The following is a 16,373-nucleotide window of genomic DNA, read 5'->3' on the forward strand; positions in this document are numbered from 1 at the left end:
ATTAAGAGAAGAAGCATTCCTATAAGTGATTTCTTTTTTTTTAAATGAATGCAACAATTCAGTGAACAAATGCAATGAACACTAGAAATAGATGACTCCAGAAGATGCTCCCTCTCAGTGCCTTACTCCAGAGGTTTCACTGTCACAGTGCAGAATGCTGTTCCTGGCCTTATGAATTTTATTTTACCATCTGCATAGTGGCACGGCTTTCTCATAGAATCATGGAATCATTTAGGTTGGAAAAGACCTTTAAGATCATGGAGTCCAACCGCAACTGCCAACTCCAACACTGACCCATGTCACTAAGTGCCATATCTACACATCTTTTATATACTTCCAGGGATGCTGATTCAACCACTTCCCTAGGCAGCAGGTTTCAAAGGCAGTTGTCAGTACTGAGAGAAGTTAAATACTGCTCTGCTTAATTTTATTTTTTTTTTTATACCAGTGACAAGTATCTTCTCAGGCTTGTCAGGTAGTAGGTTATGTGGAAAAAAGAGAAATGTGATATGAAACAAGATACATATTTCCAGATGTGCGTGGCTGATAAGTAGGGGCTGAAAGAGAGTTGAGACTGCAGGGTTGAACACACACATCTGATGTACACCTAAATCATCTCCTGCATAGTTTTTGATAGGTGACTTTATCACTTGCAGTGATCCTCCAACAGGTGAGGATTGAGCCTGTCAGTTTTGGCATTCCTTTATAGTGGATTATGATATGCTGATGAAATTCTGAAAGAAGGGAGACATTTCATTCTTTCCTTTGTACTTGGTGAAAATGTGCTGTTCACTGATTATTGAAGGCAATAGGTAGAAACCTGAGCAGAGACGCCTTTTGAGTTGCAAGTTACAGCGCCCAAGTGTAGGTACCTTCTCTTTTCAAAAAAGCATTTCAGAAATTGCTGGTTCACCTCTTTGGATTTGTTAATCTGAGAGGGATACAATGAAGGCTCTGATAGATAAGGCTTTTCTATAAGAAAAGTTTAGGTACCAAAAAAAAAAAAATATATATTCCATCATATTCTGACTGTAAAATTAATTGCAAAACAGGAGGAGTATTAAGATTATACGACAAAATAAAAGTGAATAATTGGTAGTATTTGCTAATAATTTTCTTTTAACTCCTTACCATGTTGGCTAATGGTAATGGCCTTTACCTAGTCTGTCTACTCAGCATTATGGCTGAAGAGTTACTCATTATTAGAGATGGTTATTTTCCCCTATTCACAAGGACATGTAACTGAACACTTTGACTATCTCTTCCAGGTTTTAGGCATTCAGGCATCACATGATATTTGTAAGGAAAGTTTGAACTAGTTCTTCATCTCTCCTTTCTGCGATTGTCTTAACTTAGATTTTCATTCAGTTACTTGATTTGCACACTGCTACTGTCTATTTGTCTGAACTTTCCCTGCTTACTCTCTCCATAAGAAACTGTGATAAATTTTACCTAGGATTTATCATGAAAATACTATTTTTACACTATGAAGTGTATACTGTATTCATTTCAAACTAGCCTCTCATGATAAGCATCACATAGAGTTCAAGCATCAATACAGTAAACTTGGTTTTGGGTGCTGTTTTTTTTTTTAATTGATTTGGGTTTTAACCTGCATTAGGTTCCTGTCCTCCATTAGTTCTTTCAACTGTATGGAGTGTTCCTAAAGCAAGCTGTGAAAAACTTGAAGGGTAAAACTGAGAAGAAAGAGCGACTTACTGTTTTCATTTCATATTTAAGTGGTGTTGCCACTTTATTAAATTCTACATGGCACTTGATTTTTAATGGTGCATTAATACAGTATTTGAATAAAATCTTCACTGAGGCTTTTTTCCACTGGTATTCACATTAATGTCACATTAATTTATCATATTCATTTGTTATAAGAAATACTACATGAATAATTAATGATAGGGTGTTATACAATAAATTGCTGACACTCTTTAATAAGCTGTTACTTTTAAGTAGTTTAGTTAGTATTCATTGTAAAATCATCAATTATAATTAATATACTTTGTCATGTTGTAGCATTAAGTTAATTACCATTGAGTTTGAAACATAAGTGGGAACCTTGTTAGCCTGAGTAGTACTGGAGATTTCTGTGTGACCCTTGACATCTGACATTCATTGTTTTCTTTAAATTCTCTGTAGCATACAATTTGAATTTGAGTTCACCTTTGAGAAGTCAAACTATGTCTGGAAATTGCTATTCATTTTTAGCTAGTGTTTAGGCAGAGAGAGTTCTCACTTAAGATCTGCTTATCAGCAAGAAATCTTATATATCAGTGACTGAATCTCTGAATCTTCTGACAGTTGTAAGGATGTGCATGTATCCAGATTCCACTGTATTTCAGAACTCTAACTGCTGTCACATTTAACTTGTTATATATTTAGGTTGTTTTGTATTTCATACAATGTATTTAATAATGTTATTTAATAGATTTTTAACAATTTTATTTCTTTAATATAAAACATTGCATTTTTATAAATACCAGTGAAAGTTTGTTTTTTTTTCCCCTCATTTTTGTGTCAACATTGGCATTCTTGAAGATTTGTTTGAGTTACTGTTTGAGCCTTAATGTATATGAATCCTCAGACTATGATGCAATATAATAATTACAGATTTGAGCTGCCTCTACTTCAAAATTGAAACTTTAATATTCATGAACCACTAAATCACATTTCAGCTGATGAATAGTGAGCAGTCTGACTATTTTCAAAATAGAGTGATTTGCATGAAGCCTTAGTTACCTCATTGTGCGACCTGGCATGAAATTTCAATTGCCTCTAGTCAGAAGGAATAACGATTGTCTCTGGTCACCCTTTTCATAGAATCATAGAATAGTTAGGGTTGGAAAGGACCTTAAGATCATCAAGTTCCAACCCCCCTGCCATGGGCAGGGACACCTCACACTAAACCATGTTGCCCAAGGCTCTGTCCAACCCAGCTTTAAACACCGCCAGGGATGGAGCATTCACAACTTCCCTGGTCAAACCATTCCAGTGCCTCACCACCCTCACAGTAAAGAACTTCTTTATATCTAACCTGAACTTCCCCTGTTTAAGTTTTAACCCGTTACCCCTTGTCCTGTCACTACATTCCCTAATGAAGAGTCCCTCCCCAGCATCCCTGTAGGCCCCCTTCAGATACTGGAAGGCTGCTATGAGGTCTCCACGCAGCCTTCTCCACACTGAACAGCTCCATACTTCATACAGGAGGTGCTCCAGTCCCCTGATCATCCTCGTGGCCCTCCTCTGGACTTGTTCCAACAGTTTCATGTCCTTTTTATGTTGAGGACACCAGAACTGCACACAATATTCCGAGTAAGGTCTCACAAGAGCAGAGTAGAGGGGCAGGATCACCTCCTTTGACCTGCTGGTCACGCTCTTTTTGATGCAGCCCAGGAAATGGTTGGCTTTCTGGGCTGCAAGCGCACACTGCCAGCTCGTTCATTTTCTCATCAACCAACACCCCCAAGTCTTTCTCTGCTGGGCTGCTCTGAATCTCTTCTCTGCCCAACCTGTAGCTGTGCCTGGGATTGCTCCCACCCAGGTGTAGGACCTTGCACTGGGCTTGGTTGAACTTCATAAGGTTGGCATTGGCCCACTGTAGAAGCAGGTTGAGGTCGCTCTGGATGGCATACATTAACAGAATGTGAATGCTAAATATTTTTTCTTCATAAGATAAATAATGTTGGGCTTATTGTTAGGTGATTATAGAAAAAATACACAAAAATCTCAATTCCAAAAAAAAAGGCAAAAAAAAACCCAATGCCCTCACCTTGGATTCTGCTATTAATCCCCTTGAGGCTAATTAAAATCATAGGATTTGTTTTGAGAGCCTGAGTTGTGTATTATGTCAGTGGCATATGGATCAAAAACTAATCAAGCAAACCTTGTAAAAGGCTTTACCTGCTGTTTTATCCTTCCTTTCCTACTCCTTTATTCTTTGCAGTGCAATGGTACAGAAAAATACCTAATAAAAAGATTGTTTTCGGTAAGGCATTTCAGTAAGGTTCATAGTGAGGTATACTAACCTCACCATCATCATACAGGGGATGCTTAAAGAATGTTGAGGGAAGCTTACATATACATCCTTTAGTAGTGCAGTCCATAGCTGATGACTTACTTGAAATCTATTTTAGAGAAGTAAACAAGGAGTGGAAAAAGAGAAGGAGAAAGAGAAAGAAGCAAAAGCCACTCTTCAGGCACCAGCTGGGAGGAAGAAGGAGAGTCCCTAGACAAATATCTCTCCAATAAAGATAGCGGAAACAATGATGATAGTAATGACAAGAAGGCAAAAATATTCCTGCTTCTCCCTAGAACAGATGTATTTTTCAGTCAGACCTTCTCAAGCTTCTCTTATATAGCTTATGATAATATTAGCACTGAATGGAGCATGTGTGGGTGCTGCAGACTATAGTAGTTAAGGTTTGTGCATATATTTTTTGTGTAATATTTCTTGTGTATTAGCATTATTATCTGTTCATTATCTACTAGGTTCTATTTCAGTATGAAGTTACAGGCTGAAAGCCACCAGATTTGGAGTGATGTTGATCTCAGTGCAGAGTTACAGGCTAAAAGCTACAAGGCGAAAGAGTGAGAAGTGGGGTGAGAAAAGTATGATTTAAAAAGCAACGGCAGTCACTTTTTAGGAGAAACCCAGTGTTAACAGTGGTTCCGAGTTCACCAGTGCCAGGTGAGAACAAGAGCACTTGTACCAAAATCAAGGCAGCCTGGCAGTGTGTAGGTGAAGGCTTACAGCCTCACAAGTGAAGGTCTGCATAACTGGGGGTGTAGGACTAACATTACAAAGATTAAGGCACTGTGTCACAGAGGTGCTATGGAAACACTGTGTGCACCTCTGCTTGATACAGAATTCCCATTAAAAGGAAGCTTCATCTCCTTACACTGCATTTGACACTGCATGAAGCTGTGCTTGAGTCCAGCCATGTATTGTGTCTGCCCTGCAGAAGTCAGATGCACAGCTTTTAGAGACCCCTCAGTCAGTGACCGTGGAGAAACTCTTCTTTTTTTTTAATGTGAAGTCAGAGCATAGGATGCTTGGTTCGAATTTATCCGTGATCCCTTTTACTCTTGTTTTAACACTGCATGACCATCTCACAGAGTGGCAATATTTCCAGCAGAAACATAAAGAATTAGTGTCTGTCTGAGTTCAGATTGTTCTATTTTATGAACTGCTGCACAATTTTGTAAATGCAAATGTTGCTCTGCACTCAGTTCAGTGCTTGTGCTAGAGAAGCCTTTAAACTGACAATTGTACTACTTTTATTTGATCTTTGCATTGGAGATCTGCTTAGAATCATGTCAAACCTTTTCGCAAGATGTATGGAAGAGAAATAATAAAGCAGACTTTTCCATTAAACAATTATAATGTTATAATAATGATAATTCCATTATCGTTACATTCTACATGAACTATATTTCAAAGCATTTCAAGAATCCCTGGGGTTTGTTTGTTTTATAGAATTTGTGTTCAAATTCAGGAAGTGTTTGATGATCCACCCTCTGTAGTTTCCTTTTATCCAATTTCAAGTGAGACAATAAAAGAAGAAGAAAAAAGTTACTTATGTAAATAGAATTAAAGTAACTTTATTAAGCAAAAGAACAAAGAAATGGGGTCAAGTAGCTGTTCCAGACAGATTACTCTCACTGTAAGGGCATAAGAGAACAGTTTGATAAGGTAACTTTTTCCAGTCTGTGGCATCTGCAGGAAGGTTATAACAGACACTCAGAAACTGTAGCGGAAATCAAGCATATACTTCCTCCTCTAAAACCTTTTACAAGTGGATACAGGTGGCATACACTCAAAGAGTATACCTTCTGAATTCAAAGTTGGATACCTTTAATTTTAGAATAAATAAATGAAATTTAAAAGCACACAAAATTCAAAAGTTGTAATAGAGAATTTGATTCATCTGCTCTTATGTGCTTTTAACCTTTTGAAACATACAGCCAGTACCATATAGATTTTTTTCTTTTAGAAGATGAGTTTAAGGGACCGTGTCTTTTAGATGCAGTAGTTTGACAGACTTCCATAGCTTGGCAGATTTGAGAAATGAAGAATCTGAATTAGAACCGTATAAGCAGCTGACATTTAAAGAAGAAAATTTGTTCAGTATGTGCTAGTTTAAGCTATTTAACAAGCCATTTAGATGTGATAATAGTAACTTTTTTAAGCCCTCACAGCCAAACTGTGTAGAAAGAGTTTGAGAGCTTAGATTTTAGAGAATTTATTCTTTGTTTAGAAACAAAAGCACAAACATCTATAGGACTATGAGAACATCTTTATTTAAATTAGCTACTTTAGATTAGTGTACATTACAATTCAGTTACAACACAGTTTTGCTGCATACAAAAGGGTATATTCTTAATGAAGTAATTAAGGTCATTATCCCTTGCTCTTCATTCTTACCTAAGGATGCAGAGCTATTTATTGAGGACAACACAGAGTTATCCCCTGTTTTTAAAATACAGATACTTAAAATCTGATGTTTTATAATGGAAATAAAAATGCATACCTGGGTTTCTTTTCATGTTTGAATGATTGTTTTGTAATTCTTCAAATTAGGGAACTAGATTAGCCAGGATGTTTATGACGTGTTTAGTGCTATTGCATTGTTTAGAATCTAGTTCTTTTACAGTCTCAATAAACTTTCATATTTAAATTATCCTCACTTTTTATTTATAGTCCAATTTCAATCAGATCCTTTTAATATGAAAATATCCTCTTAATTTTATTCGTCTTTTCAGAACTATTTATTGTTGTTTCAGCAAGAGTGTGCTTACCTTTCTTTCTCCCTAAGACTCAAAATGATCATGTACAATTTGCATCAATACCCCTATGTCCTTCCTAGAGGAAAGAGAAGTCTCTCTTATCCTTGAGAATAGAAGCTTTTTTGACATTTCTTATGACATCTTATGAATGATCAGACTTTTGCTTTCATAAAATAGAATTTGCTCCTAGTTTTCTTTATTTACTTGTCTATTTTCACTCAAGCCAGACTTTTGTATATACTCTTTGTTGAAAAATTGCTTGGATTATTTGTATTTTGTCTTTTGACACAAAAAAGAAAATCTAAAATGCTTGAGAAAATTGAAATAATTTTATGATAAAATGACAAGTGTATCTTTTAAATTTCATTTAAAAAGTGGATTTAGGTGCCAGTGACCATATTGATAATAAAAAACCTGGTAACCGAATTAATTTCTTTTGTATCTTGAAAAATCAGACTACTACAAAAAAAAGGGAATATAGGAAAGCAAAATAAAGAAGGGATCTGTATTACATCATATTACAAATTTTGGTGCTACATCTTTTTATAGCAATTTTAAAGTATTATATTATAAGCAGATTTTAAGTTCTTAAATTGTACCTACACTAATGCTATAGTCTAAGCACATCACATAATTTGACAAAGAACATTATGAAATATATCCCTTTTCTTTAAAGGCTATATCTGGAGGAGATAGTCCTGAAAATACTGTTAACATGGAACATTTCAGTGGTTATTTTATAGTATGCTTGTTCATTTAAATTCACACTGATTTTTCCAAGGCAAGGTTGTAAATCAGAGTATGGAAACAGAATATCAACTGTGATTACATTAAGATCAGTAAAGATTATTTTGCATGGCAAATTCTGTAGCTGTCAACGTTTGCACAATTTGAAGACTTAGTAGTAGTGATACAGTTCATTTTTATCAGAGGAAGGGGGCATGTGAATTATATTTAATAAATGAGAATACAAGCAGATAAGATGGTTTTCTTATTTTTTTTTTCTGATGTAGGGGGCATGAGAAATATTTTATCTTTCATCTCTCTGGGCTGGGGAGGCAGATGATTCTCCCAAGATGAGGGTGGGTCTCTTGAACTCAGAAGGAATCTGGAAAGCTTTGAAGTACAGCAGTGTCATGAAAGAGTAAAAGAAAGTCCACTGTAGCCAAGAACTAAAGAGCTTTTTCAGTATCATATGATAAGATCTGTCTTCTTAACCGGAGGTACTAAAATGAGTAGTTATTCATAGAGCACATGCACTAGATGAAGAATGTTGGATGACCTTTCAAGAGTGATAGGCAGGTATTTATTTTTCAGTTACCATAGGCAGATGAGCCATATAACTTCTTTACACAAAACTTGATCAGTCAAAACTTTCATCAAAATTTAAGATATCGACACATTTCCTTTGTTTCTGCAAACTAATTTTAAATTATATCTGATGCAGATATAATCTTGCAGAATGATCTTGCCAATGTGGCTAACAGCTGTTGTTTCATTTTACATAAAGAATTTAAGATTAACTGGAGGCAATAAAAGTGGGAGTGAACATGAATATATTTTTCCAGTCTAGTACTTGGTAACAGTAATTCACATGGTAACAGTGAATGATGATTTGGGGGTTATTTCAGAATTTTATTTCCCAACAGTTTAATGTACGAACTTCCTTGAGGAAGTATTTCTTGTTTAATGCCCAGTCACTTTGTGACTAACTGGTTTTCTAATCCGTTTATGTGCAGGAGAAGTCACAGGAGATTCATATTGAAATCCCCAGAGGCAAAGTGAATTGAATTGAAGTGTTACACATTCTGGCTGAATATGTTAATTACCACACAAGAAAGCAGTCAGTAGCTGTATCAGCTACTGTAGATATTTTTAAGGAAAAAAAAAACACATGTAATTTCCTATATTCCTGAGTAAACGATTAAGTCCTTGAAGGGGAGAGATGTCTTTGCTTAAGCTTTTCCTGCTGGTGAGACTAGACTCAGTATTGCTGTTCATGACTGCTTTTTGAGTTTCTAGTTCCTCGCTGTGTGTAGGGAGCTTGTGCAGGAATGGTTATAAAAAAAACAAGTTGAAGTCTTTAGGGCAGAGTTCCTTTGCATATCTGGACACTGATCACAGGTGAAATATTTCAGGTGCTAGGACACCTGATCTCCAAGGAGAGATCTACAGAAAAACCTTAACTTGAACTGTGACATGTTTTGTATAATTTTCCTGTTGAGGGAGGGAAGTTGACAAAGAAGGGCTTGCTTTTCTTTGGAAACCTCTTTCTGGGGGCTCTCAGTGATTTACTGACTGTCATGAGGTGAGCTAAGAATCTTGACTGATCAGAGAACTTGAGCAACCCTTTGTCTTGGTAACAAAGGGAAGGACAAGGCCTGATGAAACTGCATAGTTGTCAGGTATTTGAGAGGAGGTGACAGAATGTGGTTGTGTAGCATGGGTTGGAGGTATATGAGTGCCAACTTGAGGTCAAAGAATTTTTTGAAGTAATTAAATTTCAGTTAATAGCTAATTGATTATAGCAGAGAACATGTCTGCTTCTTGGAGAATGTGCTATAATTTAGAAGAGGAGTAATATTGTAGTCAAATTGCCACAGTTTTGAACTTTGGAATATAGACTTACCAGAGCAGGAAATTTGGCCAGGTCTACATTGACAAAAGTTCATCGTACACTTCTTTTATTGCTGCATATGTCTTAGTGGTTTATAATCAGTCACTGAAATAAAATGTAGAATTGATTCATAATATTTCCTTATTTTCTTCTCCAGCATTTTACTTCTATATTTTCTAGTTCTTTAAAGGAGATAGGTATTAAGATACCAATGCAGCCAAAGGGAACATACATATTTTTGCATGGATCTTTACTTGAGCAAACACTTGCAGAATGCTTGTGTAGAGTTCTGGTGTCATAAAGAGAAGAGGATATATGTATGGGTCTAAACATGTCTGGCATTAGTATTGGCATTGCTTTGAATTATATTAAATAAATTTAATTATTTCCACCTTCTTCCTAAAAATCAAAGAAAAAATAGCTGCATATAAACAATCCTTTACCAAAGAAGTATCAAACTAAAAATCTAGTTCATTTGTCTGCTACTGTTCATTGAAACATAGAAAATTTAAAGTGACTTTAAACGTGTTAGAAATAACTGGTGTATTCCACACTCCCCCACAAAGGAAGAGTTCATCTATCTGAGTTTTGATGACAGGGGTTGTTATTCCCCAGCACTCTTCTGCCTGTTAAACACAGTGCAGCTCAGGGCCTAAGTAAGCTAAGGAAGTGGAGAACGTGAAGCTCTGTTTTAAAACATCAAATGAATTCCAACTTATGTGCTGAATCAGAGATTCTGAGCTAGCTTATTGGTGATTTGCTTCTTCACTTGGACTAAGGAGATATGCAGTGTAGAGTAGGAATAAGGCCCTGAGTAAGACTGTGACTATCTTATCCCCCTGCCCCCCGTCTTCCCCCTTTCATCTTTCCTTCTCTCGTTTCCCTTTTCCCTCCATATCTCCCTGCCTCTTTCTCTTTCTTCCTGCCTTTTTTCTTCAGATTTATTGTAGGGAGGAAGTCTAAATTACAGAAAAATTCACTGGTTTTAGACTTTCCAAAAGCAAGAAGCACATAAATTTGATGGTGTCTGCAAAGGCCTTGGAAATGTAAATACAAAATATTAAGATTGTTGATTTGTAAATGTGAAACATACATTTCTCCCTGAAGTTGTTCAAATGAATTACTTTCTCATATATTTTTCTGGTCTATCTTTACAGTATACTTTCAAAATAATTCTTTACATAAATACTTTTTAAACTATACTCAGTTTTATGTAACATTGTAAGCACATTTCCAATAACATTTATAGAAAAAATACATTTTTTTTTCAAACCTATCACATCTTTGGTAAAATATATCTGTTGATTTAGAATTATATATTATTTTAACATTATTTTAACTGTTATAATAGGCTTTTACCATACTCTGCATGAGGTCTGAATAATGTTTAGGTCAAAATCTGTATTTAACACAACATTTTTTATCTTCAGAGTGAGCAAGGAGATATAAATATCAATCTCATCCACCTTAAAAAGAAGTAGATTAATATAGTAAGTTACTGTAGGGTTTTATAAGGTACTTTCAGGCCATTTTTGAGCATTTTAAATATTTGTTTGAACAGTGCACCAATATTACTTTCTATCTTTTTGGATGTTTTAAGTGCTGAAATTTATATTGCATATTTGGAATAATTTTATTAGTCTTCATTCAGAACTCAAACTGAGCCCATGGGCTGGAAATGTACCGCTCTTCCTACACACTTTATTCTCTTAGCTGGGCAGAAATGACAAAAATGCCTACTGAAAGTGTCAGTAAATTCTTACCACAGATGGCTGTGAAAAAGACTCACCTACTCTTTACCCAGAAAAGAAGAAAGCTGTCTGCTTGGCCCTGACTCGTGTCAATAAATGTTGGTTGGTTTTTTTTTGGTTTTTGTTTTTTTTTTTTCATTTTGTTTTGTTCCTGGTGGAGAAAAACATGTTTGAAAGGTCTTGAATTACTGCCAGATTCTTTTGTCTCAGCATTTCCTAATACTTATTTATAAGGCTGAATAGGGAAGTAAAATCACTGTTACATGTAATTGAAATGTTTCCACAATAAGTATACTTCAACGAAGCATCAAAATTTTATGGAATCTGGCTTATTTGCATTATAGGTTAGTCAGGAGGACCAGGGGATAACTGTGAGGTAAAGGGAATTACGTAAAAGCACCTATGTGCCCCTAATAAACCTACCCAATCAAATGCAGGAGATAGCAACTTTAGTAGAGTTTCTGGGAGTTGGTCTGGCAGATGAAATCCAATAGAAATATACATTTGCTAGATAGCCTGTTAAAGATCTTATGGAGTCTAAAAATTATTGCAAATAACCCATATTTTCTTGAAATGGATAATTCACTTCTTTTTTTAAAATGTGTCTGTTTCTTTAGCTGAATGTGGAGCAACTGTCTCTGGAAATGAAGGAACATTGCTGTCTCCTAATTTCCCATCTAATTATGACAACAACCATGAATGTATCTATAAAATCGAAACAGAGGCTGGAAAAGGAATCCATCTTAGAGCCAGGAGCTTTCAGCTGCATGAGGGAGATATTGTTAAGGTAAAAAGAAAGTAATTTCATTTTCTACCATGCTCAATATTCACATTGCATGAACAACTCTGCCTTTAGCACCAATTATTTGTGTTTTATTTCTTATTTATTTCACTTCCTCACACAAAATGAATAAATTCTATGTGGATAGCCTCACTTCCTTTATAGTAGGTTCAATTATTTATACTAGAGTCAAAGAAAGTATATGTGACATTAAGAGTTGAGTCATATTTATGGAAGTATTAGGCTGTTTACAGTGGATTAAAATCTAAAAAAAATTCCTAAAACGTGAACTTGGATTTTGAATACTTATGTGTCTATATTGTTTTCTCTTTGCAGCAATGTTTATGTGTAGCACAGTGATTACTTAACAAAGGACAGGTATTAATTTTGGTACATTTTTTGTACATTTTTATTTTCTTTGTCTTGCCCAGAACTATTCATTTGTGGTTTGTTTTGTTTTTTGGTTTGGTTTTGGTTTGGTTTGTTGTTTGTTGTTTTTTTTTCCCCAAATAAATTAATTTACTCATATCAATAGGAAAAAAGCAAGCTAACATGTAGCATTGTGATATTGTCTAAAAGTGTAATTACATAAAATTGTTTCAATTCTATGTAGGTAGCTTTTGAGCCATGGCCTAAATACATACAGATTTTGAACATGTAGTGTGCTTTTCTACAGCATGGACATTATATGTCTTTTCTTAGTAATGGCTGCTGTGTTCTTGTGTACACTGAAAATCATGCCATTCATGTGGAGTGTTGAGTGTACATGAAATTACTCTTTCAAATTTATGTGTCTGAATTTTCAGAGTGAATTGGTATTTCAAATCACCAAGTATTCAGAATTGAGTTAGCAATTTGCCTTCTGGGGATCTCAGAGAAACCCATTTAACATGTCAGAAAATGCTGTCTATGTTTCTAACTTGATTTTACTATTTTTATTTACACTGAATGCTTCCCAGAAGGAGGTTAAAGATATTGTTATAGATCAAATTTTGGTGGCCATATTTTTATCTGGTTTTGTCATCTTAAGAGACTCCTTATAAGTAGGAGAATTGAATTTGCAGTTATGCATTTCCTGCAAAGACCTGTAAAATTCAAAGGCTTTTAGAGATACAATAAGGGGGGGGGGGGGGGGGGGATAATTTAAGTATTGTCTTTATTAATGCAGAAATTCAGATCTTGGCTATATACCTTTTTTTTTTTTTTTTTTAGCAAATACAGACTGGATTTGATCAGGAAATAAGTAAAACAAACAAAAAAAAATCCCCAACAGTATTAGAAAGTTGCAGCATTTTCTTCATCTTTACCCATAAAATCATGCTTATGTTGCCACCATGTGTGAAATACTGCAAGACCTTGGCCTGCTGTTTTCCTTTTAGAGCAAAGAGAATTGAGGAGGTGGGCAAAACACGTAGTCTTCATTGTCCTGGAGACCCATCTTCAATGGTCTGACAGTGCAGATCCATGAAAGTATATTTACTCTGAACAGATGCAGCAGACAAGAAAGAACTTAATTGCCCACTGAGCTGCTTGAAAATAGTACATAAGTCTCCCAGAAGCTTTGCACATATCAAGGTTGTAAATAATTTAGTAAACTACCTGAAGCAAAAAAATCTGAAAACCCTAAACAAACATTCAAGTAACTCAATTATCCTTCAGAACATTTTATGAATAATGTCAAGCATCTTTAGAGATGTTCCCTGGAGGTGTAAGTAAGATTTGCCTGAGAGAAAGCTGTTCTGAGCAATCTGTTGGATACTTTCTTCTTTCATAGATCTCGTGATACTCGTGAGGATCCAAAAGAAGCAAAGGCAAAATTGTGGTGGTGTGTATACTGGAACACCTTTTCTATAGTTCTGAGGCAATATAGAATAAATAAACTCTATTTATACAATTAAGCTCTCTTCCCACACAGCCTCTCCATAAGCTGTCTTTATAAAAATAAAGTATATTTCCTCTCCATTGCCATGCCAGGATGTCTTTTTACATGGAATCAACTCTTAATCTAGCCACCAGACTTACCCAGACATTGTCTGGAAGACTGCCAAAAAGAGCAAGCCAAAATCTTGACTGAAAATGTGCTGGAGGTTGAACAGGTTGTACAACTAAATGTTAATGTTTGGGGTTACTCTTTGATGTCTTAGTTTTGTTTAAATTAGTGGCTAAAGTATCTCTAGTATTCAGGTTTTATAAACTTGTCTATGTAGCTTCTGATTTCTTTAGTTGATCTATGGGAGATACTCTTCTAGACTGAACCAAAAGTTCTTTACAGTCTTGCCATGCAAGATGATACTAACTGCCTGCTTGCCACTAAAAAGACATTTTGTGATGATTTGAAGTCTGCTAACTAAAAGCAGAAGACATTCCAGCAAGCTGGCATAGGAAGCCAGCATAAAGAATTTTAGTTTTTCAAAACAATGCCAGTTATCTTGGAAACATGAGTTACCTTCCTCAGTTGACCCAAGAGGTCCATCTAGCTTGCTAAGGTTAACATATGCTAATATAGCTTGGTGTACTAATATATGCAAATATAATCCAGTTTCCTGACCAATTCAGGGCTGACCAAAAGTTAAAGCATGTTATTAAGGGCATTGTCTAAAAGTTTCTTAACCACCTCTCTTCCATGGTTTGACCGTCCTCTCAGTAAAGAAATGCTTCCTAACGTCCAGTCTAAACATCCCTTCATGCAGCTTTGAACTATTCCCATGTATTCTATCCCTGGATACCAGGGAGAAGAGCTCAGCACCTCCCTTTCCACTTTGCTGCCTCAGGAAGCTGTGAAGAAAAATGTGCCTTAGCTGTGGCTGCATGCTTAGTTTAATAATCTACTCTTTTCTTCCTCTTCTTGTTCCTGTCCTGATTTGCATGGGTAGGAGATCTGAGCATGTGAGGCAGAAATAAATTTTCGTGTGCTCTGGCAAGATCTACAGTCTGAGCAGTTGGGAAATTAAAGACACTCTCCAAAGGCTTACCTTTACCCACAGCTTTGGCAGGGCTGTGGACTTCTAAAGTGTGTTTTCTTGCCTAGCTGTGCCCTAAACAAGAGAAAATACTTTACAAACATCAGCCTTTTATCTTGTGTCTGCACAGAGGAAAGCCTCAAGACTTGCCTTACAGATGTCTTGCAAGGGGTGCACTAAGGCTTAAGAGTACTTATAAACCTTGTGCTGAAATGCAGGGCGTTTTCCCATTATGAACATCTTACTCTGTTTTTAAAGAAAATATGTGCGTATGTGATGTTGCACTTGGTACTGATGTCCAGGTTTCGTTAGCAGAGGAATGCAGGAGTGCCAGACGCAGCCAGTTCCAAACGCATCCAACCCAAGCACTGCAGAGCATGGCTGAGCCAACCCTGCAGGTGGGAGTGCCTCTGGGGAAGCGTGTGTAAGAAAGGGCAAAAAACACTGCACAGTAGTGTCTGAGAAAGAGGAGTGAGTAAAACAAGCTTGAGAAACAATCCGTATTGAAAATGGCAAGGTTGACCCACCATGAATGTCTTAAGAAGTACACAGTATTGCTACTTACAGAATCATAGAATCATACAATAGTTGATGTAGGATTGCTAAGAATTTCATGAGGATGTAATGAAAAGATCTGGGAATATATATATAAGAAGGTTCATTAACAATGTCAGCAAGCTGTACAGGAATTATCTCTCAAGCCATCAAAGCAATATTTTAAAAGCATTTCCCTTTGGGATAATTTTATTCCATAAATATCTCTGCAATTAAGGAAAATTGCAAAGTTTAGATGTAAGTAATTTCTTTTCACTGCCAGGATAAGAAACTGATGTTTAGGAAAGTCTATCCAGCATTTCCTTCTCCTTCAGGTGTGTGTCTGTTTTTACATTTCCACAGTGGGTGCAGATGCATTAGCACTCTTACTAGAGCATTTTGTCTCATGAATAATTGTAGCACTGTCCTCTTGCTTCCATATGTTAACCCCAGCAGTAGAGCAAGCACTTTCTTTTCAGTTCCTCACAAATGTTTAGCTGAAATGGGGCATCCCTGAATGCTTAAGCTACATTTATCCTAGTGCTCCAAACAATGCTGTGATCATTCCCTACTGCCCCTGAGGTCAGCTTCTGCCTTTGACTGCATCCATAATGTTAAACTCTCAATCTTACAAAACAAGGTGTCTCACTCAAGCTGTCTCTCAGAAACAGTCCCTGGCCTATGTGGCTCCTGCAGTAATGCTTTCTCAGGAAAGATTTGTGAGGGTGTTAGTGAGTCTGCATTAAATGCTTTCCAAGGGTGTACTGACAATAAAATACTGTGTAGACAATCAAGTTGTGGTGACTAGACTCCTACTCAGGCACTGTTTACTTGCTTTGAATATATAAATTACCTTTAGCTGTGTATATTCAACCAACTTTACTGTTGGCAGGCACAGGTGCAAATACTGAGGCTGTGGTACATAGGAAATA

General features: G+C 36.1%; 1 protein-coding gene across 1 annotated transcript in view; it reads left to right on the forward strand.

The window, feature by feature from the left end:
- The window catches only part of LOC130606014 (CUB and sushi domain-containing protein 1), a gene marked incomplete at its 5' end in the record, with an annotated part of 426,016 nt that overhangs the window by 188,104 nt on the left and 221,539 nt on the right, over nt 1-16,373 (forward strand). Inside the window, one exon of the mRNA XM_057421927.1 lies at nt 11,784-11,953. Coding sequence (XP_057277910.1) covers nt 11,784-11,953 — 170 coding nt within the window. The remainder of the gene's footprint in view (nt 1-11,783; nt 11,954-16,373) is intronic.

The sequence above is a fragment of the Pezoporus wallicus genome, unplaced genomic scaffold (assembly GCF_028554395.1).
Source record: "Pezoporus wallicus isolate ANWC-B61680 ecotype Strahan unplaced genomic scaffold, APGP_CSIRO_Pwel_v1 contig_6672, whole genome shotgun sequence".
Lineage (NCBI taxonomy): Eukaryota > Metazoa > Chordata > Aves > Psittaciformes > Psittacidae > Pezoporus > Pezoporus wallicus.